Source organism: Lontra canadensis, unplaced genomic scaffold, assembly GCF_010015895.1.
Source record: "Lontra canadensis isolate GAN:19392208 unplaced genomic scaffold, GSC_riverotter_1.0 scaffold188, whole genome shotgun sequence".
NCBI classification, from domain to species: Eukaryota; Metazoa; Chordata; class Mammalia; order Carnivora; family Mustelidae; genus Lontra; species Lontra canadensis.
Genome location: NW_022631182.1, coordinates 512,132 through 534,397, shown reverse-complemented (window position 1 = coordinate 534,397; position 22,266 = coordinate 512,132). Strand labels below are relative to the sequence as shown.

At 51.3% G+C, this 22,266-nt stretch overlaps 1 protein-coding gene across 1 annotated transcript; it reads left to right on the top strand.

Moving 5' to 3' along the window:
- The first annotated feature begins 4,498 nt into the window (after positions 1–4,498).
- On the top strand, positions 4,499–21,015 carry IGFBP5 (insulin like growth factor binding protein 5). The gene is made up of 4 exons (XM_032847444.1): positions 4,499–5,617; positions 18,897–19,126; positions 19,338–19,457; positions 20,629–21,015. The coding sequence occupies exons 1-4, from the start codon at positions 5,284–5,286 to the stop codon at positions 20,758–20,760; spliced, it is 816 nt and encodes a 271-aa protein (XP_032703335.1). The 5' UTR covers positions 4,499–5,283; the 3' UTR covers positions 20,761–21,015.
- The last annotated feature ends 1,251 nt before the right edge of the window (positions 21,016–22,266 follow it).

Sequence of the window (22,266 nt, the reverse complement as noted above, 5' to 3'; positions counted from 1 at the left end):
TGGTTAATCTCATTTTTCCAAAATTCAAACACAGCTCTAGGGCTGTCCATTGTACAAACATGTCAGATCCCATGATCCAAGAAGGCCTCCATCCAGAAACTGTATTTATGGAGCTGTCCCTATTCTGCCATATCTCTCTGGAACGGTTCCAGAAGCCTTCTAAGCATCAATTCTTAAAACTATTAACTTGCATATTGCTCACATAGAAATATAAGTCCTGTGAGTCACAGTTGGCTCCAGCTCCATCAAAAGTCAGCCCTAGGGTCAATGTGGACTGTAGTTAAATTGCCACCATACCAAGCACCACTACAAAATTAACTCTAAGTAGCTTGTGGTTTCACCCTCAAAATCGTTCTAATTCTGTTCTGTAAGAAACTTCACGTAAAACCGAGGGAAAATGCTGTGCAAAAAGATACAAAGCTCTTTCAAAAGAGTGGCTACGTCTGCACAGAAGGGGCAGGGGCTGAAGGGGAGGGAGTGTGCGGGGAAGGGGGGGGAAATGTTCTCTGTAACACTGTAGATCTTTTTAACAAAATCTCAAACAAGGATGGCAACATGGTAACACGTTAAACATGTGTGGTGAGTAGAGGCTATCTGCTACACTATCTTCTCCTCCTGGAATGGTTGAAATATACCATAATTAACATTGAAAATTTTTTAGAGGGCCTTTTTATGCACTTTGGCTGAAGGTCATATTCTAATTATTCATCAGAGAAGCTTCAGGACATTCTTTGATGAACACAAAGTAATCAAGCTCTGACCTGGCCCTACCTGTCTCCAAGGTACAGTGATCATGAATATAGCTGCTGGTGGGACTTGGAAGCTGCCCTCCTCCACTGGATCGGTGCTGTCATGGCAAAGGGCAGTGCCAAGGCCAGGGGATGTACAGAGGACCCACAGGGTATTGATGTAGCCCTCCATCGGTGCCTTTGCTCCCCCCGCTCCCAACCCCTGTCCCTGTTGCTAAAGACTTCCACCAGCGTCTGCTTCTTTCCCTTGGAGAAAGGAGGCGTGTTTGAAATGATGTATCTATTCTGCCACCTAGCCTTCAGCCTCATCACTACAACAGAGCTGCCTTAAACATTCTGCAGAGACCTCAGTCTTGCTAACTTCCCTTACCTGGGGAGGAACCCGAGCGACCAGGTGCTTTATTTCTTAAAGGTGACCATACCTTCATTTTAAACTAAGATGAAGTGACAGCATCAGTATGCCTGATGTGTGCTGGTCTCTGGGAAAGGGACTGATGTCAATCTCATAAGATATTTAACACAGAGTAATTACTCAGCACAGGGAATGGTTTTGGCAAGTCTGTCTCAGGCCGTGAGGAGAGTATTGCAAAGGAAAAGAATGAAGACAGACCCTTAGCTGACATTTTTCCTTTCCAACTAGAGGAACCCATGATACTTTAAGTCATATTAAAAGTCCAGTTTTTCCAAACTGTGTTATCAGGTGTCACCCTTGCCTTGAAAATCACTTAAAAACTCAACAGAAAATAATCAAGCTTTATAAAATAAAAATGTTACTCATCCTTTGAAAGTTGTCCATAGAAAAGCATAAATCTTTTACTTGGTTGCATTTCTTGAGACTTGGTTTCGATATGTAGTTAGTTTTTTAAAAGAATGGGGAGGAGTGATCTCTAGGGGATGAGACACAGTGGATGATATTTAACTTCTTACTTCTCCAAGAAAAATGTGGTTGAAAGCATCAAAACTCGGACATGGCAGGGTGGGAAGCAGAGTTGGGAAGCTCATGGCAGGGAAAGCACGTCAGCAATAAAGGAGGGAAGGGAACCGGACCTCTGACATTTGCATTTGGCAGAAATAAATGAGCCCCTCCTAGCTAAATTCATTGATGCAATTTTTTTTTTTCCCCAAAGGTGATTGTGAACAGATCTAGGTCTACAGAGTGGAGGGGAGGAAGGAAACAGAATGGAGAAAGGCCCATAGGCATGCCCCATAATCCAACATCACATACCAGAACCTCTCTTCTACTCTCTTATGTTACGTATGGACTCGTGCAAGCAAACCCAACTGGTCAGTCCCATCTTTGGAAAAAAAAAAAAAATCACAGTAGACAGCCCCAGGCTACCAAGAATTCTTTCTCTTGTGTTTTCAGAAGCCTGCCTGAGGTCCCCAGAAGAGCAGCTCTGTCCTAGCAGCTCTCAACCCCTCATGACTTAGGCTCATTTCTAAGCAGACACACGGAATGGTCACTTCACATTTACAGGGTTGCAGAGTACGCGCCTTCCACGGCCCCTCTGCGTGCTACCCCAAGGACCAGCTCCAGCCACTACCTCTTCCTCCTCTCCATAGGCTTTTTCGTCTTCTGCATGAATCATCCCCCTCTTTCTTCTACCTGTCCTCACACATTTTATTTTCCAGCCACTGGAAGTTGGCTAGACAAAAAGACATGTCACTGGAGGCTGTCTCTCTCAGAATAGAGGGTGGCTGGAACTAGCAACTCATGTTTCTCTGGAAGGAGCACCACAATTTCCCCATTCATCTTAAATGCTACCAGTGTGCTTGGAGTCAGCTTTGCTGCTGAGCTGGTGCAGAAATAGGAGCAGGGGTCAGAACACACACCGCACACTGTTGGGCCACTCTTCCAGTCTGAACTTGACACAAAAGGGAAAATAACGTGATCCCCATGGTTCCTGAAATATTTCAACCAAATTTTTGAATACTAATTCTCCCCCTACCTTTCCAAGCCCCCAGACAGAGGGGAGAAGCAATGCAAACAGGTCTTGCAGTTTGGGGGGAGGAGAGGTTGTTCAGGGTCTTGTTGGTTTTTAGTTTTTTGGGGTTTTTTTAATCACTACACACAACTCCTCCTCCCTCACCCAGCCAACACCTAAAACCCCTCTGGCAATACAAATAAAAGTGCAACTTTAAGCTTGAGCTCTCTTTTAAAATGTGCCTTTCAGCAAACAGATAAGCAAGCAGGAAGATCAGGATCTGGGAATGTTAACAGCATACAGTGAGATGCTCCCGAACCAAACCAGCAAGAGAAATATTTTCTTAAAAGCAGTCCTACAGACAGAATTCTTATCATTGATAAGGGTGCAGTCTAGTGGCAAACTTCATGAAATGCAGCCCCTTTTTCCAAAGGAAAGTGAGAGCACTTCTAAGAGATGAAGGAAATGTAAAAGGGGTGAAATCCCACCCCAGGTCCTCCCAAATGGGGCCGCAAGGACAAGTCATTTCTCTCTGATCGGGCTGTAAAGTCCACAGCCCAGCCATGTGGATTTCAGAAACAAAGGGAAATCACCACCTTCCTTCCTTTAAGACTTTAGCTTTCATTCTGTTTCACTAAGGAAAGCAGGGACCCAATAGTGTTTGAAGAGGTTGCCTGAGGTTTCAAATAGAATAGTGATGTCCCTGGTCAGGATCTCTTCAGAACAAGTCCCACGGCCCTGTCAGCTCTCAGTCCTGAGATGTACCTGTGCCTGCCAGTTAGCCTTGTAACATGGTGCACCTCTGGTCTGTCACCACTCCCTCCAGAGATGTGGCCCTACCCAGTAGAAATGCTCCAGTAAACCAATGTGAAGGGAAGGTATCACCCCAATCTGCCTTTCTTCCATCCCAAAACCCCACACCAGGGTACCTTAGGTCACCAGGCAAGATTTTCAGACTTAGCATCTTCTGGGAAGCACTAGTATCTGAAACTTACTGCTCCCTACAATGCTGTTGAATGAGTATCCCTTCCCACAAGTATACACAACACAGATACCCACAAGCTTGAGCAAGTGCGCAGACGTGTGTGCGTGTACACACACACACACACAAAACCTCCCTGGGCCAACAATGGAGCTGAAGGAAAGTAGCCACCTCTTTATCATATGACCAAAGACAGTCACTCCACACTCCAGGGGCAGGAGAAATGCTCTTAATTAAATCCCCTTTCCTGGGCTTTTAGGGGGGGAATCCAATTTTGCTTTTCTTTTTTTTTTTCCCCCTTTCTTTTTAATTCAGCTCACTACCCTCAGTTGGCCATCCTACACTAACACTCCCCTTCAAACATACACACACACACACACACACACCCCTCACACAGTAACTTAGACACCAGCAGACAGCCATTTCCCAAAGCTTGGGAAGAATTTCTTGGGCACTGTATATATCCACTTGGCTAATAAGAAAATGCTTCTCCCTGCAGCCTGGGCCTTGGCTAGTTAAGGGGTGGGAGGGAGGGGGAGACCAGTTAGTCTTCATTGTGTCCACCAGCTCCTCCAATTCTCCCTTATACTCGCACTCCCCCCCTCCCTCGTAGGCAGCCCAGCCCTGTCCCCCAACCCCCTTTCTTACATTGCGGGGGGAGGGGGGCACTGTTCCGGGAGCTCAGGGGAGCCCCCGTGTGTCTAGAAGGCCTCTCCCCACCCCCACCCCGTGTGAGTTTGTACTGCAAAGCTCCTTGGCATCCTCGCCTGGGTTGGGTGTTGGGGAGCTCAAATAGCAGCTACAAACTGGCTGGAGGCCAGGGGCCGTCTATTTAAAAGCGCCTGCTCCACCGGAGCCCGTAGTCTCTTTGGAAACTTCTGCCGGGGAAAAGAGCTAGGAAAGGGGCAAATCGGTGTGGGATTTCTTTCTCTTTTCTTGCTCCTTTTAATTACCCCTCTTCCGTTTGCACCCTTCTTCGAGCTTCACGGAGAACCTGCAAATTTCGAAGAGGTGGTGGCAGAGTGGGAGCAAAGAGGTGTTAGGGTTTGGGATTTGGGCCTTTTTTTTTTTTTTTAAATTTCTTGATTTCGACATTTTCCCCCACTCTCGCGGACACCGCAGCCGCCGCTTACCTGTTCCCCGGCAGCGGCGCGCTGCAGGCAGCTGCAGGTTAGAAAGGAGCAGGGTGCATTTTAGACTTTAAACAAAATTTTTGCAGACAGCCCCATTCCCCCCCCCCACTCCCTTCTCCACAGCCTCCGAGCTCATTATTCCGGTGGTTGCTTTGGGGTGAACAATTTTTGGCTTTTTCCTCCCTGTAATTCTGAGCGGGTCTGGCTTGGGGGAGGGGTTGTTTCTACGGCTTCCACTCCCTCCGCGTGCACCTGGCGCGGCTCTTTTCCCCCCAACCTGTTGCAAGTCCTTTAATCCTTGCAGTTGGGACTTGCCGGCAGGCACCTCAGCCCTCCATCTCTCCCTACGTTTTGCAATTGTCTGGGGGAGGGCACCTGCTCTACCTGCCAGAAAAAAAAAATTTTTAATTTCTCCAGGCGCCCTCTTAGCCCCTCTCTCCCTACACGCTCGCTCTCGTGTCCCGCCCTAAGGTAAAGAGGAAGACTCGGAGAAGATGGTGCTCACCGCGGTCCTCCTGCTGCTGGCCTCCTGTGCGGGGCCGGCCCAGGGCCTGGGCTCCTTCGTGCACTGCGAGCCCTGCGACGAGAAAGCCCTCTCCATGTGCCCCCCCAGCCCCCTGGGCTGCGAGCTGGTCAAAGAGCCGGGCTGCGGTTGCTGCATGACTTGCGCCCTGGCCGAGGGGCAGTCTTGCGGCGTCTACACTGAGCGCTGCGCCCAGGGGCTGCGCTGCCTCCCCCGGCAGGACGAGGAGAAGCCGCTGCACGCCCTGCTGCACGGCCGCGGGGTTTGCCTCAACGAAAAGAGCTACCGCGAGCAAGCCAAGATCGGTGAGCGCGCTCAGTGTGCCAGTCAGTTAGGCGGCGCACGGCCGGGGGACACAGGGCAGGCTGGCCCCGCGCGCTTGGGCCAGCAAGTGGCTTGGAGCCGGGGTGTAGCCCGGGAGGAGGGCGGGGAGGGTCCTTGCACCTCGGAATTAGAGCCTGACGGATCCAGCTACCCCGGGCTGCTTTCTTACCCGTGCCTCTCGCAGCTTTCGCTCCTTCTCCTCGCCCTTACCCCCACCCTTCCCCACCCACCTCCTCCCCCTCCTTCTGAATACTGGCTCTGAGGGCATTTGGTCTCCAGGTCCAAGCCCCTAGGTACTTAATTTCCAGTCTCAGAAGGTGCGTGTTCCTGTATCAGCTTCCTCCTCCACGCACCTACCCACCTACCCAATATGGGTTTTTTTCTAAACTTGAAAAAAAAAATCTCTTTGTTAAAATATTGCTTCAACTGGGAACCTGGAGAGAGAGGCGTTACCGGTCTTCTGTGGTGATTCCACCTTTGTCCCTTCCAGCCCCTGCCCCTGCCCCCTACCAGTCCGTACTGGCGTTTCTTCCCCTCTATCCCTACACCCACTCGCGCCCTCACACACACGCAGAAACGCTTGAAAGCTAACGCCTTTAGGGTGGGGGCTTTTATGCCCCTCCCACGTGCACACCCATCGCTCTTGACTCGGTGTGATTGTTTGTGGCATAGGGTAAAACATCTTAAAATGCCAAATGCCTTTTTTTCCTTCCGGGAAGGATAAAATTACTTTAGCACGCTCGGCGGCGGCAGGGAGGGGTGGAGGGGAGAGGGGGGACCTGAGAGGAATAGGAAAGAAGGATTTCTGTTCCCCTGTTGAGTGTTGGTCCCTGAATCTAATTCCTTTTTCCCCGCCCCAGTTCAGATTTTACCTAGGAAGAAAGGTGGATATAGGGGCAAGAAGGGATATAGAACTCAGACATCGCAACTTCCCCGCCAGTGCTAATCTCACCCCCCACCCCCCACCACCTCAGTCTTTCAAACTGGATCACAAGTGGGTGTGGTGTAAATGCTAGAGGGGCCCTGGAAACACAGAATGCAAAATCAACTGGGCGGAGACCGAAAAGCCGCGCTCCGGGAGCCTCCCCTCCGCCTCCAAGTGGCCCCGCCCCCGAGTGGCCCCGCCCCCAAATTCTCTGCGTCTGGAGTCGAAGGTTTAAAAAGTTAACAGAGCTGCTTGTTCTGATCAGAACAGTTCTAACCCCCCTCCTTCCTTAAAATGTGGCTCCTTTGGATTTACCTGATCTCACTTTTTTTTTTTAAGTCTAATGAGTTCTACACGAAAATCTGGGCTCTGAAACGTCAGTCTGGTTATTAATCCTCCCCAAAAGGGCTTAAGACTTAGCTAAATGTTCGCTCTGTGTAGTTTCCCACTGGAGCGAAGCCCTTTTTGCCCCTCCCATCCCGTCCATTAGGGCACCCCAATATGAGTTTTCGTAACTACAAACTGCACACTATCGCGCCGGGTAAGAGTGCGTCAGCGCTTGAGAAGGGGCAGGAGAACTTTCCTGGGTTCAGCCTGGATTCCCCACAAAGCTTGCAGGGTTTGCCTGTCGCCCTCAGCCGCCCCCCACTTTTCGAGAGGCAGTGGTCCTCCAGACCGCAGCCTGCCAAAAAGGAGCAGAGTGCGACGCGCAGGCCCCGGAGGCCCTAGAGGCCGGTTTGTGGAGTTATTTTTATTAAGAGCCACTTTTCGAAGGCGGTCCTGGCCGCCCTCATCTTCGGGGATGTGGATTTGGAAGAGCTTAGCACCGGGCGGTGGCGGAGGGGGGAGGTAGGCGGTGGGGGGCGGGGAGGGGACGGGGTTGGGGGACGGGCGGAGAAAAGGCATGAATCGATTTCCTGACTAGGAAGCGAGCGCTCTGGGTAATAATCCGGTCACATCGAAAGTATGCAAGGTATCACTCAGCCGCATTCTGGCCCCGCTTTTATTTGCCCAACCGTGTGGTTGGTGTGATGTGGTTGGTGTGGAGGGTGTGCGCGCAAGGCGCGCGCGCGCGCGCGCGCAATTGCTTGGAAGAGCAAATTGGCTCATCATCCAACTTTCCAGTTCAACATAACATACACACACACACACACACACACACACACACACACACACACACACACATCGGTTTTTGTCCCAAGCAAGATGCCCTTTAGACTTCTCTTCCGCCCATTCTTCAACCCCCACCTTCAAGGTGCCTCCCCTCCCCACCCCAGACTTTCTTGGGATTCCACCCCTTCTTTGGCAGGTGCCTGACCAACCATTGTTACAGGATGGCAACAGGAGCTGACCCCTTCCTCCCGGAAGACAGTACGATAGTAGGCGCTCCTGCCTCGAGCCTTTCAACTCGAAAACTGTTGCGTGGGTCCCCCAAAAGTTGGAGATGGTGCAGAGAGGGTTCATAAAGAGAAGGAAATGACCAGAGAGAGGGAGGAGAGTGTCAGCTCCCTTGACCAAAAATTCTGCTCCTCAACACCCCACTACCATGTCTCCTTACCAAAGTCATCAGTGAGAAGTTGGCTTTGCCTCTCTCTCCTGCGGTTGCCATACAGACAGAGAGGATATGCATATATATGCGCACACCTAAGTCAAAAGATATATGCATAAAGGAAGAAAGATATGGATATAGATACATATCTTTTTTTGACCAAAAGAAACTGAGCATTTCCAGAATCCGAAACGGGGAGCTGAGGAGAGCGAGCTGGCAGGCAGCCAAAGCTGCTGGGAGGAAGAGCTGAGGGCTGGCGGGCCCAGACTGGTGTTTTGCTGGGCGCGTTGCTGAGCAACGCGAGAGCGAGTCTGCTCTGCCCGGGAATTGGGTGCTGAGAGCACACTGGGCCCTGCATTTTATTTTGGCCAGTTCTGGGGCAAAGATAGATATAGAAACAGAGAGCAGTGTGCGTGAGGCTGGAGGGAGGCGGGAGACGGGAGCTATTTATTGATCCAAGCTCAATAAATATGGGTGAGCTGGGTCCAGCCAAGGAAGCACCGGGCTTTGCTTGGGCATTGTTTGGAGAAGGACCCTTGTGGCTTTCTGGACAGGAGGGCGAAATACATACTTGCCCCGTTCTGGGAGATCTCTCCTGAGCGCATGAGACATTAAGCTTGGGTTACAGGGAGAAATGGGTTCTGAGTTTTAGTTCTGTCATTGAGAAATAAGAGAGAGAGGACAGATAATATGACCTGGGAACGAAAAAATATTACCTAAGTAAAAATAAATTCGGTCTTTGCTTCTCTGAGATGTTTGGCGTCCATCACCCTGGCATCCTCTCCAAGCCTGGTCCAAATGCCATGTTGAAGTCAAGCCCTGGAGTTAGGTTTATTGGCCAGATTGTGTCTTGGTTGAACAAGATCATGGAAAACCAAAGGAGCCAAATTCCTTTCCCACCCGCACACCCTCCCTTTGAAATAAGCCTTTGAGAGGCTGGCTGTGTCCTGAGCCAACCAAAGTGGGAGCAGGGAAGACAAGAGATGGTGCTTTTAACTTGACTTTTCTTGCCTCCCGCCCCCTCTTTCTGCTGTGTCAGCTCAGACTGGAAGCGCAAGGACAGTTGGCCACAGTGAGAGCTCATTTTCTACCATATTTCTCTTTTCTTCTCCCTCCCTCTCACTCTCCCCCCCTTCTCCTTCCCCTAGCTCCATGGCATTCCTTGGGGACTTGGATTTTAAGTTGGAGCAGCTGCCAGTCAGTGCTGGGGCTTGGGTTGGATTTGAGCAGACAGGTGGGTTTGCAGCTGCAGAGGGAGGACCAGGCTGACCTAGGAGGCAGAGGTCACTATGAGAGTTACAGCAAAGGGCATGGGAGCAGGAATCCCAACAGAAGCCCTGGGCCCCTCAATAAGGGGTGGGGGGGCACAGGAGGGGGAGATGGCTAGCAGGAAAGGAAGGTGATTTTTATCTGTAGTTTTTACTTTGTACCTGAGCAATGCCTTTGAAACTTTGCGTTATTTAATGCATCGAACATCGATACTTCGGAGAAGGGATGCACACATTCCAAGCCCACTGCACCCAGAAACTGGAAGAACTCCATAAACAGACCAGGTACCAGTGAGGGACCAACAGGGAGCAGAAGTGAAGGGGGAGGGTGGAGGGAGGTTGGATGTGGTGAGAGACGAGGAGGCAATTTGGAAGGGTTTTGTCTGAGTTTTTGTTTTGCATTTTTACTATGCTGATCCAAAAGTTCCAGTCCCCAGAGAACATCCTTAAATGGCAATCTGGATGTGTTTTCCAAAACAATGAGATTTATTGCATATTTGCAAAAATAAATAAGGAAATAAACAAGGAAGCTGGTTCTAAGCTTCTACTCCCCACTGCCCCATATCCAGAAGATCTCCCACTTGTGTTTCCGGTTCCATTTCTTTCCATGATTTCTATTATGATGCCTTTTATATATACATATATATATAAATCCAGAGGAGCTACTGAAAACCTCAGTGAGAGACAAAGTGTCTTTTTTTTACCTGGCCACTTGGCTCAGCTCAGTCCTAGTGTCTCCCCAGGAATGGTCTAGGTATTGATCCAAGAGTGTTAATGCTGGAGAGAACCCACAGATCATAGCACTCAAAGTGATGGTTTTACAGATGAGAACACTGAGGTGGAGGGTAGAGTCACTTGTCAGTTGGGCTTTTGCTGGGGCCCTGCCTAACGTGCCACAAGGCCTTCAGCAAATATGGCACAATACTTGTCTTCCTATAGTAGGGGTTGTGAAGACGAACTGGGGGAGAGTGCTGTCTTTTAAGGGAAGAAGTGACATGGCCCCAAAGTGGAGAACACAACACACTTTCTATTTTCAATCACACTCTGTTGTCTCCCTTTTCCTCCATAGTCTTGGAAGCAAGACTGGCCTAGGCCAGTTGTTTAGTGAGGGGTGGGGACAAGGAGGGTGGAAAGGGACAGTGCTGAGCCCAGACTTTGGGTCCATGGACTCAACTTCCTTTGCTGAACTGCAGGGAGCTCTCTCCTGATGTGGGAAGGCAGGCAGGCCCTCACTGGCCCACCATGCAGAAGGAGAACATGGCCCAGAAGCAGCCAGCTTCCCATGGCAACCAGCCCCCACCAGCACAGGCCTTTCATGGAGGCAGGCAAGCAGGACGAGGAGACCCGAGCTCCAGGGGGTAGGAGCAGGAAGAGAAAACCACTGCCCCCAAGAGTCCCTAAGGAAGAGAGCAAGAAAATCACCGGGTTTGTGAACACAGGCAGGGATGTTGGCCATCCTTCCAAAGGAGAAGGGAGACAGGCCTCTTGATTACAGCTGGGGGCTTCAGATGGATCTGAGGAATGGCAGAGAGAATTCGTAAGAATCTGAAGGAGAAAGCAGATAGGTTAAGGTCCTCTTCCCAATAGGTTAGACCTGCCAGGTGCACCCCAGTGGAGTTTAAATATAAAGAGATTAGTTACCTCATTTGTCGTCCCTCCACCTCAACCATCAGACATGGTCCTTCCCTTGCCAAAACCTGAGGCAAGGCCGAGACCAAATTTGTACTCAGAACCTGGTGACCTTTGACCTCTGCTGGTCCCCACAGATGAGTTGGGCCCTAGTTATCCTGAACCATTCGGGTTGTACCATCACAGCTGAGCTGACTGGTCTCCACGTTCTCTTTGTCACCCCACTGAAGAGGCCCCTCGTCCCAGACCCTTAAGAGCAGCACTGGCCAGTTGAAGTCCAGTACAAGTCACACATGTAATTTCAAATTTTCTAGTCACACATTTTTTTAAAAAGGCAAAAGAAACAGGTGAAATTCATTTTAACCATACTATTTTAATTCCATGTTTCCAAGATATTATCATATCTACATACACTCAAGCAGTTACAATGAGATATTTTACATTCTTTCTTCCATATGCAGTCTTTGAAATCGGAGGTGTAGTTTGCATTTACAGCACGTCTGAATTTGGACCAAACTTTGCATTAAAAATACTGTATATTTAAGTTTCTGTATATTTAAGTTTCATACAATTTACAGTTGAGGAACTGGATTCATACACCTGAGTCCTTCCAGACACACTCAAAAAGTTTCCAATAACCACACTGAGTATTAGTTTTTAAATTGAAATTAATTTCGATGAAATAATTTTTCTTTGAATTGGGGGCAGACGGAGGAGAGAGAGAATCTTAAGCGGGACCCACATCATGTGGGAGCCTGACTCGGGGCTCCATCCCAGGACCCTGACATCATGACCTGAGCCAAAATCAAGAGTTGGACGCTCAGCGGACTGACCCACCCAGACTCCCCTAAATGAAATAAATTTTTAAATTCAACCCCACTAGCCACATTTCAAGCTCGAATGGCCACATGTGGCTAGTAGCCTACCCAACTGGAAAGTACAGACGCCACCCGCAAGTGCCCCTGCCCCCAACCTGAGAAGGGAAGTAACATCTCCACTCTCCCCTCCTGCCCCAAAGAGCCCAAAAGGAAGAATCTGAATCTAGATTGCCAGACACCACAGGACTCTTGTTTAACACCCAGCAGCTCTCTTTTCTTAGGGGTCCTGGGGAGGGCTCTGGCTGCCTGCTCCCTGCCACCCCCTTCTGGTCATCCAGGACCATTCTCAAGGGAGGTGGCTGCCTAACTGTAATGTTCTGAATGGGCTGTGGTGAGTCATGAGTGGAAGTGTAGCCAGGTCAGAGAAATGGCCCAGTGCTTCCTCTTCCTCTCCTCCGAATGGCTGCTTTGCACCTACCCCTCCATTCCATTCTGATTAGATAGAAACGTTTCCAATGAGCGTGCTATACCTTTCCCAGTTCTAGAGAAACCCAGCCAGAGATACTCATCTAGGACATTGTACATAAGTGTGTATTTCTCATGTGTGTAAATGTATCACCACCTGTCTCCCAGAGATCAAGAAATCGTGTACTGGAGTCTCCGCCCTCCACCCTCCTTTGGCCGTAGGGGAGAAAGTTGAGGGGGATCCTTTCTGTACCTCTGTTCCCAAGACAGTGAGAGATGTGTGGGTGGGACCCCAGCCTTTCGTCCTGGGGAGTGTCACCAACTTGACAGCAGCTATCTATGCCATCGAGGGCAGCTGGTCACCTCTTCTCTCTGCACCTTTTGGAAGGAAACGTGGTGCCTTGATGCACCATGAAGGAATGCCATTAGACAGGGGGATGCTTCGGAGGGAGTTCTCCCGGTGAGGACTGGTTGCTCTTGCCTGGGGCTGGCAGTCACACTTTCTGGCAGTCCGACTCTTCTGACTGTTCATGCACCAGGCTATCTGGTGTCTCTATTTCTCTGTTTAGGATAGAGATGTTACATCCCCACACTGGCCAACTTCATGTTGGTCTAGAGCATCTAAGTCCCTTAGTTTTCCTGGACTGAAACGGAGTGAGGGCTGGAAAGGATTTCAGCAGGGTAAGCCTGTTGTCCTCCTTGTCTAGTCACTGAGGCTCTGAACCTGCTCCCCGCCTCTGCCATTCACCCCACGTCAAATTTCTCCTCCAGTGTCTTTTTGCAACTGTTCCTTGGGATCACGGTTGTTTGGGTTTGTTTTCCTCTTGAAAAGACAGCGCTCCTTTCCTTCTCAGCCCGTAATTCACGTTAAAAAGAGCCCAGAACATGCACGTCTGTTACTGACCACAGAGGAAAAGAAAACAGTGTCTTCCAAGAGAGATCGGAGCAAGGCAGACACTGGCCAGGGATGGAATGGGTAGGAGGAGGCACACTGTAGTTCCCCTGGAAGGCTCAGCAGCCCCTCCCTGTGCCTGCACTCTTTATGCAAAGGCATGCACACACAGTGTCATTGATCCATTTGGCATGCACAGCTGGGAAACGGTCAGACTTCAGGAGACTGGAACACATCTCACAGTTTTTTAAACAGTGAGCGGCTGATCCATCATTCCCCCGTAAGCTTCATGTCCTAGCAAAAAGCTGGAGGATGGAGGTTGGCGGGGAAACAGGGCAAAGTGGGGAGGGGTGCAGAGCATCTAGCCACAGCCTGGCGTGGATCAGTGCCCTCTGACCAGCTGTCCAATGGGACTCTCTGCAGGGAGGAAAATGCCCTCTATCTGCTCTGCCAGCGCAGCAGCCACTCTCCACTGTGGTCATGGGTCCTTGAAAAGTGGATAGAGCAACTGAGGAGCTAAATTTGTAATTTGATTTAATATTTATTCATTTAAGTGGCCACATGTGGCTAGTGAGTACTGTCATGGATAGCACAACCTTAGATCAAAGAAGCCCTGTAAACCCAGGGGAGCCCCAGCTTGTTCCCATCCCCCGAGACATGTTCCTCTGCTTCTTGGCTCCCTCTGCAGCAGCTAAAAGCTTACAGGCCAGAGCATGAGCGAGGTGAGCTCTCGAGGCATCCACGGAACTGTGGCATGCCCGAGCTTATGTTACAGGCGCGCTTCTAGACCCACTTCTCTTTACCACTCCAGGAAATCTGTGCATCTCCCCATTTAAAGATTATATACTGAATACCATACAATGGAGAGAAAAAGATAGATGACAAAGCTCCACCCTTAAGAAGTTTACTGTTTAAATTCCACCAAAGGAGTTAGAATGAAAGCCGGAGGAAACCGAGCTCCCCTTTTCATTCCTTGTAGAGAGATTCTGGGCAAACCCATCTTGTCTCCTGGCTAGAAAAAGAGACTTTCCTCTCCCCAGGTCCAGGGGGCCTGGCAAAGCCCTACATTCCTCCTGAGCTGTGAATTCTGAGTACGCTTTGGTTTCTTCAATTTCCGTAAGCAACGTCGCAGTATCTGGGCCACCCCGAGTTCTCTGGAGTTCAATGATGAGGTTAAGATAGAGTGGGAAACTACCACAAGCCCTGGACCAGGCGTTTATGGTGCTAGGGAATGACTAAGAGTCCCAGGATGGAGGGTTAGACGGCAGAGGGCAGCAAGGTCCCCAACATCGCTCCAGTCCATCGCCAGACTGGAGAGCAGGATGGTATCAGAAGGCTTCTTAAGAGCATGTGCCTGCATCTGCTGGCGCACTAGACGGCCCCCACGAGAGAGCTTGAGTGGGAAACAGGCATGGTACGCTCTGGTGTGAGTGGCGCTGCCCACCCTAGGAGGTCTCCGGGTCCATAGCAGCAGGGCCTACAGCCAGACACCCTCTGTGTTTGCTGGGACAGGGAGATGGCGTAGTCCTCAAGCAGGTGTTCGCATTGCCAGAGGAAGGACTGTGTACCTGTGTGTGCCTCCGTGGAGGCTGGCGCAGCAGCGTGACCCGGGAGTGCCTTATGAATGAAGGAGGGGCTGAGCTGGCCACCCCGACATGGCAGGGGCAGGGGCCATTAGAGAGCTGGCTGCAAGGCAGACCAGACTCAGAACCCACCTGAAAGGCAATCATCAGGACAATATGGTAACCCTCGCTTCCATGGTCTTCGGATGAGATCAAGAAATTCACAGGCCATGCCTCTGCTACCCTTGCAGGAGGGAACAATACTGAGCATTCCATATTTTCCATCTGCTGCAGAATCCTTTCAAAATGACATCTAGAGGTGGGAAGGGGGGACCCCAGACAGGTCTCTCTTCTACCCCGGATTACTTTTCAGCTACAGATTAGAGAAGCAGCATGGGGCTAGGCACAGGTCTGCCTTGTCCCCCCTTGAGCTTCCAGCTCTCATACCTGCCCTCACCCTCCTGGTATGTGGGTTTTTTCCAGTCCTCACCCGTCCATCCCCCTGACTCCTGAAATGCGTGCTGCAGATACACAGAAGGAGAGGATTGGGGTAGCTGTCAGAGAAGCCAGGGAGGGCAGCACCTAAGTCCCAGATCTGAAAATTGCTTGCAGTCCCCAGAAACCAGCGCTGGGGACATGTTGCGTGGCCATCAGTCTACTCCGCCATCTACTGGCCATGAGAGGTATTGGCCTGCTTGTGGAACAGCCTCTAGAGCCTCGGGCACTTACAACTTCCCTTGCTGTTCGAGGGCAGGGCAACTTCACCAGGAAGTCCTCCCTTTCATCCACCTAAATCCCCTCTGCAACCTTGGTCCATTTTCTCTCGATGAAAGATCACAGGAGCCACCTGTCTACGTGTGCCCGCTTGTCTTATCTAAAACGTAAACCCTGCCCAAACTGAAAGCCTATTTATGACTTGGCCAGGAAGCTGCTGAGTAGGGCTCGCAGGCTCTGGCATTCCAACTCTGGTCTTACTTTCCAGCCTTTTAATCTCTGTAGCTCTGCATGGGGTTTTGCTACATTTCTGCGGTCTCTGCAGCCTGCAGGGGACCACAAAACCCTGATGAGTATCTTTGCTACTCCACTGTCCTGCTCTCTGTGTAACAGGTCCCACGGGGTCACGTGGCACCAAAACCGGGAGGCACATGAAAACTTTAAGCCTGACCTTCAGAAGCAGCCAAAAAGCCTGTGAACTGGGGAAAGCATGCCCTCAGGAACCCTACCTCTGTGACCCTAGGGAAGGAGAGAGGGTTTGCAGAAGTGCTTTGAGTTCCTTAAGGAACATACAAGAACATATGGGAATCAACACCGTTTTCCAGTATCAACATGTGCTTAGCCCCAAGGCCAGAACAGTTTCAGAGAAAAGACTAAGGTTAAAGAAATTTGCTCCCAAGTTCACTGAGCCCCTGTGAACAGCCCCTTCCTCCTCCCAGGAAGAGTGAATCAAGGTTAAGGGCAGCTCACAGCATTTCTTAGAAAAGGTCCCAGAAGAGGGAGGGTCTTGAGAAGAGCTGTCAGTACACGGTGTGCAGTGAGCCAGCATGCCTCCATCCACGTCCACTAAGGTCAGAGAGAGAAGCCTCGTGAAAAGTGGCATCACATCTGGTGGCGGAGGGCATGACACCCTCTGACCAGATGTCTTTAAGAACTAGACAGAGTACTCTGAGACACATTCATGTCTTTGTTCCTGCTTGGACACAGGGAGATGGACCTAACGGTCTAGTGGAAGGATTCCAGGAGCTGGTACTGTCTGCCACTGGGAGTAAGCACCTTCCTGGGATCTCCCGGTGGAAGAGGGAACCCCTAGAGCCCAGCCACACAGGTGCCCCTGAGGACAATTTACTGGCCCTCCAGCATCAGCTGAAGCAGCCTCTAGAGTTGCCGTCCAGCCCTCTCACAGGTGCTGGTCAGCTCCCGGCCCTCCCACCCGTCTTGCCTCACTTCATCTGCTTACAATCTCGATTAGGGAAAGGGCGTGACCACCCACCCCCAGAATGCCCCCCCACCTTTCAGTGGCAACCATCTCTTGTCCTCTCTCCTACCAGTGGCCAACCGCTTTTTCAGGGTCAGGATGCTTGGTGATGCCCAGAGAGGTGGAGTGAGGCATCTCAGATCACCCAGCAAGATAGGCTCAGCCACCCTTCTGAGCCACAGTCAGCTTTTCCTCTCCACGCACCTCTCCCCGAGACCTGAGCCTCAAATTTGGGCCTATGTACTAGATCACAGAGCCCTAGTCTTTCGGTTTGTCCAGAGTACCCCAAGCAGGCTCTGCTCCCCTCTGCACGCCACCCCATGCTAGCTTGTCCCACAATCAAGGAAAGTTGCTTCACTCCAAACATCCCTCCTTTAGCTAACCCTAGAAGGCTCTCCTCTGCCTACCAGGCACATCGCCATGCTGGTGAACAATCACAGCAGATTTGGAGAGTCGTAACACAGAGTCAAGCCAAGGTGGGAAGAGGGACAGAAAGACCAAAAGTGGGGGATGGGGACCTGGCACAGAATTTTGCTCAGAGAAAGCCCACCCATTGCTTTGCCGTTTGCTCTCTCCCCATCATCTCCCTCTCCGGTGACTACTTCCCTTCCTCCTCTGTGGAGAAAGATCCAAATCAGCTAACCACCCAAAACACTGCAGACCTCTGGAGGCTTCTTCAGGGCGGGGAACGCCTCTGCCAGGGCCTTAAAGACCGGATACCTATTCAATTAAGTTTGACAAATCCCAAGCCAAGAGACAAACAGGTGCTCAGGGGTTTCCTGCCACCTGCCGTCCGGACCTGGTTAGGCCAGGTCCCCACACATCTCCCTTAACCCACACCTGGTACTTCCCCTGGAGAGAGGGTTCCTGCCCCTGGGGGCACAAAACAGTGTCTTCTCACCAAGATTCTCCTTCCCTGTGCATCTCCTCTCCCTCCTTCCTTGGATCCCTCTCCTTCTATTCTCCATTCCAGGGCCTTGTCACCGTGGTTCCTGGAGAGCCCAGTGACAGTGAGGCGGGTGGAGGAGAGGATTTTCCTTCATCTCATCCAAGTTATTTGGGGTCACTCCAGAGCCCTATTCTTCTCTTTCTAAAATGTGAAAACAAAAGAGGCAGTTAAGATAGGCTGCCACACCCCTGCCTGGCCCACCTTATACGCAGTCTCACTGTGGGCATCCTGGCCACATCTTGCCCACCTGGAAAGAGCAGTGGAGCCCTCCTCACTCTGGATCTGCCGAGGCTGGCGGGGTCAAGGAGCCGAGAAGAGAAAGGGAGCCCCAGAGAAGGGTGCCTGCGAGATAAGAATGTACTGGAAGTCTGTGGATGGAGAAAAGGCCAGGGACTGGAATTATCAGATCAACAAATAAATGAACAAAGTCCTACTTCTTTAAAGGTCATAAGTCAGCTAAGTATAGACTGTCACCAAGTCTGTCCTATATATAACTGCTCTAGTCCCAGCCAGCTGTCCGCCTCTCTTGGCCTGGAGCTGAATTATGTTCAGCCTCCCAGGGCCCAGAACACAGACCCAGCCCTGAGCCAGAGCAGGGCCTTGGGGTTCCAGGTCCCCCACCCACCCGCACTGCACCCCTGCCAGACCCACATGTCTGGCTCTCTCAGGTCCCCTCCTCGCCGTGATGCTCCCCACCACCCTGCTAGTCTGGACCCCAAGGACCCTCCTGCTCCCGGTTTCCCAAAATCTGCGTTCCAACAGTCCTGGAAGCATGAAGACCCCACGTGGGGATAGACATCACCTCCTGTCCAACTGGGCTGTAACCTCTTTTCCTCCATCAGCCTGCATCTCCACTTGGTGCCCTTCTGGGCCACCCCAGCCACTGCCCGGCTACCTTGCCAGCCCCTCGGTGAGCAAGACCCTCACCAGTGCCTGAGCGCCCCCAGGGGCCCCTTCCCTTCCACTATCCCCTTCCTGCCCCCAGCATGTCCTCTCCCTCCTGTCCGACCCGCCCTCTTTGATCAGCCTGGTCTTTTCAACCCCGCAAAGTCTTCCTAGATTTGCTCCACTGGACTCCAATCATGCGACCAACGTCCCAGCTCTTGGACGAGTGCTGACTCCTCCATCCTCTTCCTGCTTCCCCCCAGTCAGGGAAGCTCCTGGAGGGCAGACACCCTCCGAGCCTCAGGCTCTGCCCCAGAGACTGACCCTCTGCCTCCTTCCCCTGCAGAGAGAGACTCCCATGAGCACGAGGAACCGACCACCTCCGAGATGGCAGAGGAGACCTACTCGCCCAAGATCTTCCGGCCCAAGCATACCCGCATCTCCGAGCTGAAGGCTGAGGCCGTGAAGAAGGACCGCAGAAAGAAGCTGACCCAGTCCAAGTTTGTGGGGGGTGCTGAGAACACTGCCCATCCCCGGGTCATCTCTGCCCCTGAGATGAGACAAGAATCTGAGCAGGTGAGTCTCGTGGACTCTGCAGGCTTTGCACACTTCCTACACCCAGGGAGCATGACAGGTACAAAGAGGAGAAATCTTTGGGAGCGACTAGTTGGAACAAAATTCTCCATATATCCTCTGGCCCCCAGTGCCCTGGGCCATGCATTCTGCATGTAGAGATGCTTTCCTCTCAGCTCCTGCCACATCTCTCACCCCCACCGTCTTCACACAGGGCCCCTGCCGTAGACACATGGAAGCTTCCCTGCAGGAGCTCAAAGCCAGCCCCCGCATGGTGCCTCGAGCTGTGTACCTGCCCAACTGTGACCGCAAAGGATTCTACAAGAGAAAGCAGGTACGCCCCCGTCCCACGTGCCCAAGTTCAGAGGGCTCCTGAAAGCGGCACTTGCCAGAAAACCTTTTCCTCTCAATGCTTACGGTTTCTGTCGTTAACAATAGTGTTTCTGGAACCCCCAATATCCACGCGAGTACCCCACTCGGAACTTTCCCCGCTCCCTCCTGTACTGTAGTCTGCTTCTGTTTTAGTGATCCCCCTCACTAACGTGAATTCCTTAAAAAGGAAACTTTATATCACTGTGTCATTCACATGCTATGTATACTGTTTTCTGATGAGCACACACATAAACACATGCACAGAGATAAGGACTGCAAAACAAATGTTCAGAGGCAGCTAATCATTTACGTCCCATTCACAGCCAGGCTACCCTTTGGGCAGCACTGCTGTTGGTTAAACCAGTAATACTTAATATAGTATTAGTATTAGTATTAGTACACTTAGTATTAGTATAGTATTAGTAATACTAATACCTTAGGCTCCCTGTTTCTGGAGCATCGGAATCACCTGGAAAGCTTATCAAAACACTGATTGCTGAGTCCCACCCCAGAGTTTCAGGGATGGGCTCTGAGACTTCTGCATTTCTAACAATTTCCCTCCCAGGTGGCCCTGATGCTCCCTATGGGTTCCCTTCATCTAAGTTGGGGGTCAAGAGCCAGACGCCCTTGAGTCAATTATTGGCCTTCCCCCTTCTGAGCTTCGTCCTCCTTACCTAGTTATTTAATGTCTCTGCCTCCAGTCTCTCATGCAAAATGATAATTGTACCTGCAGTCCTTATGCAATTTTGACGGATTAGGGATTAATCTTTATAAAGCACTTACAGTCTGTACTCTGCAGGAAGTGTTAAGTAGTGTCTGGTACTGTAGAAATGATGCACCATCACCATCATCATCATCAGATCACGTAATCCTATGGAGAATCCCAAGTTGGAGACCCTGGATGGGGGACAGAAAGGAGATTGTAAGAGCTAGCCACTGGCAGACTGTCTAAATGAGCATTCCCCCTGGGGCCGTCCCCCGTGCAGGGGGCATATCAGAACCCTGAGGGTTGGGACAGGGAAGACAAGGAGCAGGGCCAGAACAAGGGCCAGGCAGGAGCAGAGCCCCCCACCCCGGGGAAGGGGGCGGCGGGGTACCGCCATCCTCACTGCCTATCGTTCTCCCCACCTCAGTGCAAGCCTTCCCGTGGCCGCAAACGTGGTATCTGCTGGTGCGTGGACAAGTACGGAATGAAGCTGCCAGGCATGGAGTATGTCGATGGGGACTTTCAGTGCCACACCTTTGACAGCAGCAACGTTGAGTGACGCGTCCCCTCCCCGTCCTTCCCTCACCCCTCCCACCCCCAGCCCCGACTCCAGCCAGCACCTCCCTCCACCCCAGGACGCCACTCATTTCATCTCATTTAAGGGGAAAAAAAAAAAATACATATATCTATCTATTTGAGGAAACTGAGGACCTCGGAATCTCTAGCAAGGTCTCAACTTTCAAACCGGCAACAGCGGAGAAGCAAACAGCTAAGGAGACCCCCCCCCCGCCCCCGAAAATAGTTTTCTTTTTGAGGCAAGTTGAATGGACAGGGAGGGGAAGGGAGGAGGAACACGAGAGAGAGAAGGGAAGAAAGTGAACGTGTAGAGGAGAGGGGGAGACAAACTGAGTTTTGAAGAAGGAAAGAAGAATGTAGATAGGAAGGAAAGATCCCCAGGACCATGGCTGGACCTACCTGTTGTGTCCAGCCCTGGCCTGAGTTGGGAGACGTTTGGGCACCGGAAGGTACGGCCCCAGGTGTGGCATTCAATGGCACCCTTGGAGGTTTTCCTGTCTGGATTAGTCACAGGGGAGAAAGGAAACGACCTGTCTCCACCTCCAGCCAGCAAGTTGAATGGCTTGACCCTGCCCCCGCTCCCCTCTCCCCCAGCAGAGGGTTCTCCCTCCCCAAAACTTATGAAAACTAAAATGCATTCCATTCCTCTCAAAACAAAGCAAATGACTAACCGAGTGCTGTTAGATAGATAGGTTTTCCGGAGCAGAATCACAAAGATGACGTCTGTGTGCGTACTCCAGTCCTAGTGCGGACTTTGGGAAAGCAGTACGCGCCCCGAATGGAGAGACTGCTCTTCCAAGGGGACTAGATCATGCCGACACGGGTGCTTTCAGCCCCTCGTGGCACTCCATTCACTACCAGCATGGCCTCTCTGGGGAAGGATAGGCTGAAATCAAGGCGGCCTCGTACAGACGTCTCTACGAGGCTCCATATAGTCATATGTAAGGCATATACGTCTATGTTCTTTCTTTTTTGCTTTCTTCTTTCCTTTCCTTGAAAGGTTTGCATTGACTTTTCAAAGTAGTTCCTCAGGGGACTCTGAGGAGCTTCCTCATTCCGGGAAAACCAAGAAAACCCATATTCTTCTAACACACCCCATAACTGCCGTTTTTGCCAGCCTCCCAGGAGCTGCAGACGCAAGCCCTCGGTGGGCCACGGTGTTGGACGCCTTCACAATCTCCCGGGTGCAGGTGTGTCCATGGGAAGCACCCAGCCAGGTAGATGAGGGCTGTCCATGGGGCACCCCGCAGCCCCAGCCCCTCTCGAGTTAGCCTTTAGACCCTCCAGAAATCGCTGGCTCTGGGCCCTACACCAAAGGAACACATCAGGTCCAAGTTTGACCCATGGGTCCTGCCCAGCCTTTTCCTTTCAAAGGGGCAGAACCTGCATTTTGAAGCCGGCAGAGTGGGAGAGAGACTGAAATGAGAGATGGCAGCAGGCGGGATGGAAGTGAATGGATTTAAATACAGGGAAATGGAAAAGCGATTGT

Bases quoted from the DNA above. Each gene is read 5' to 3' on its own strand.
- IGFBP5 (XM_032847444.1), top strand. From the start codon at position 5,284: ATGGTGCTCACCGCGGTCCTCCTGCTGCTGGCCTCCTGTGCGGGGCCG. The intron at 5,618-18,896 runs GTGAGCGCGCTC...CTTCCCCTGCAG, and splicing joins CCGCGAGCAAGCCAAGATCG to AGAGAGACTCCCATGAGCAC. The intron at 19,127-19,337 runs GTGAGTCTCGTG...GTCTTCACACAG, and splicing joins TGAGACAAGAATCTGAGCAG to GGCCCCTGCCGTAGACACAT.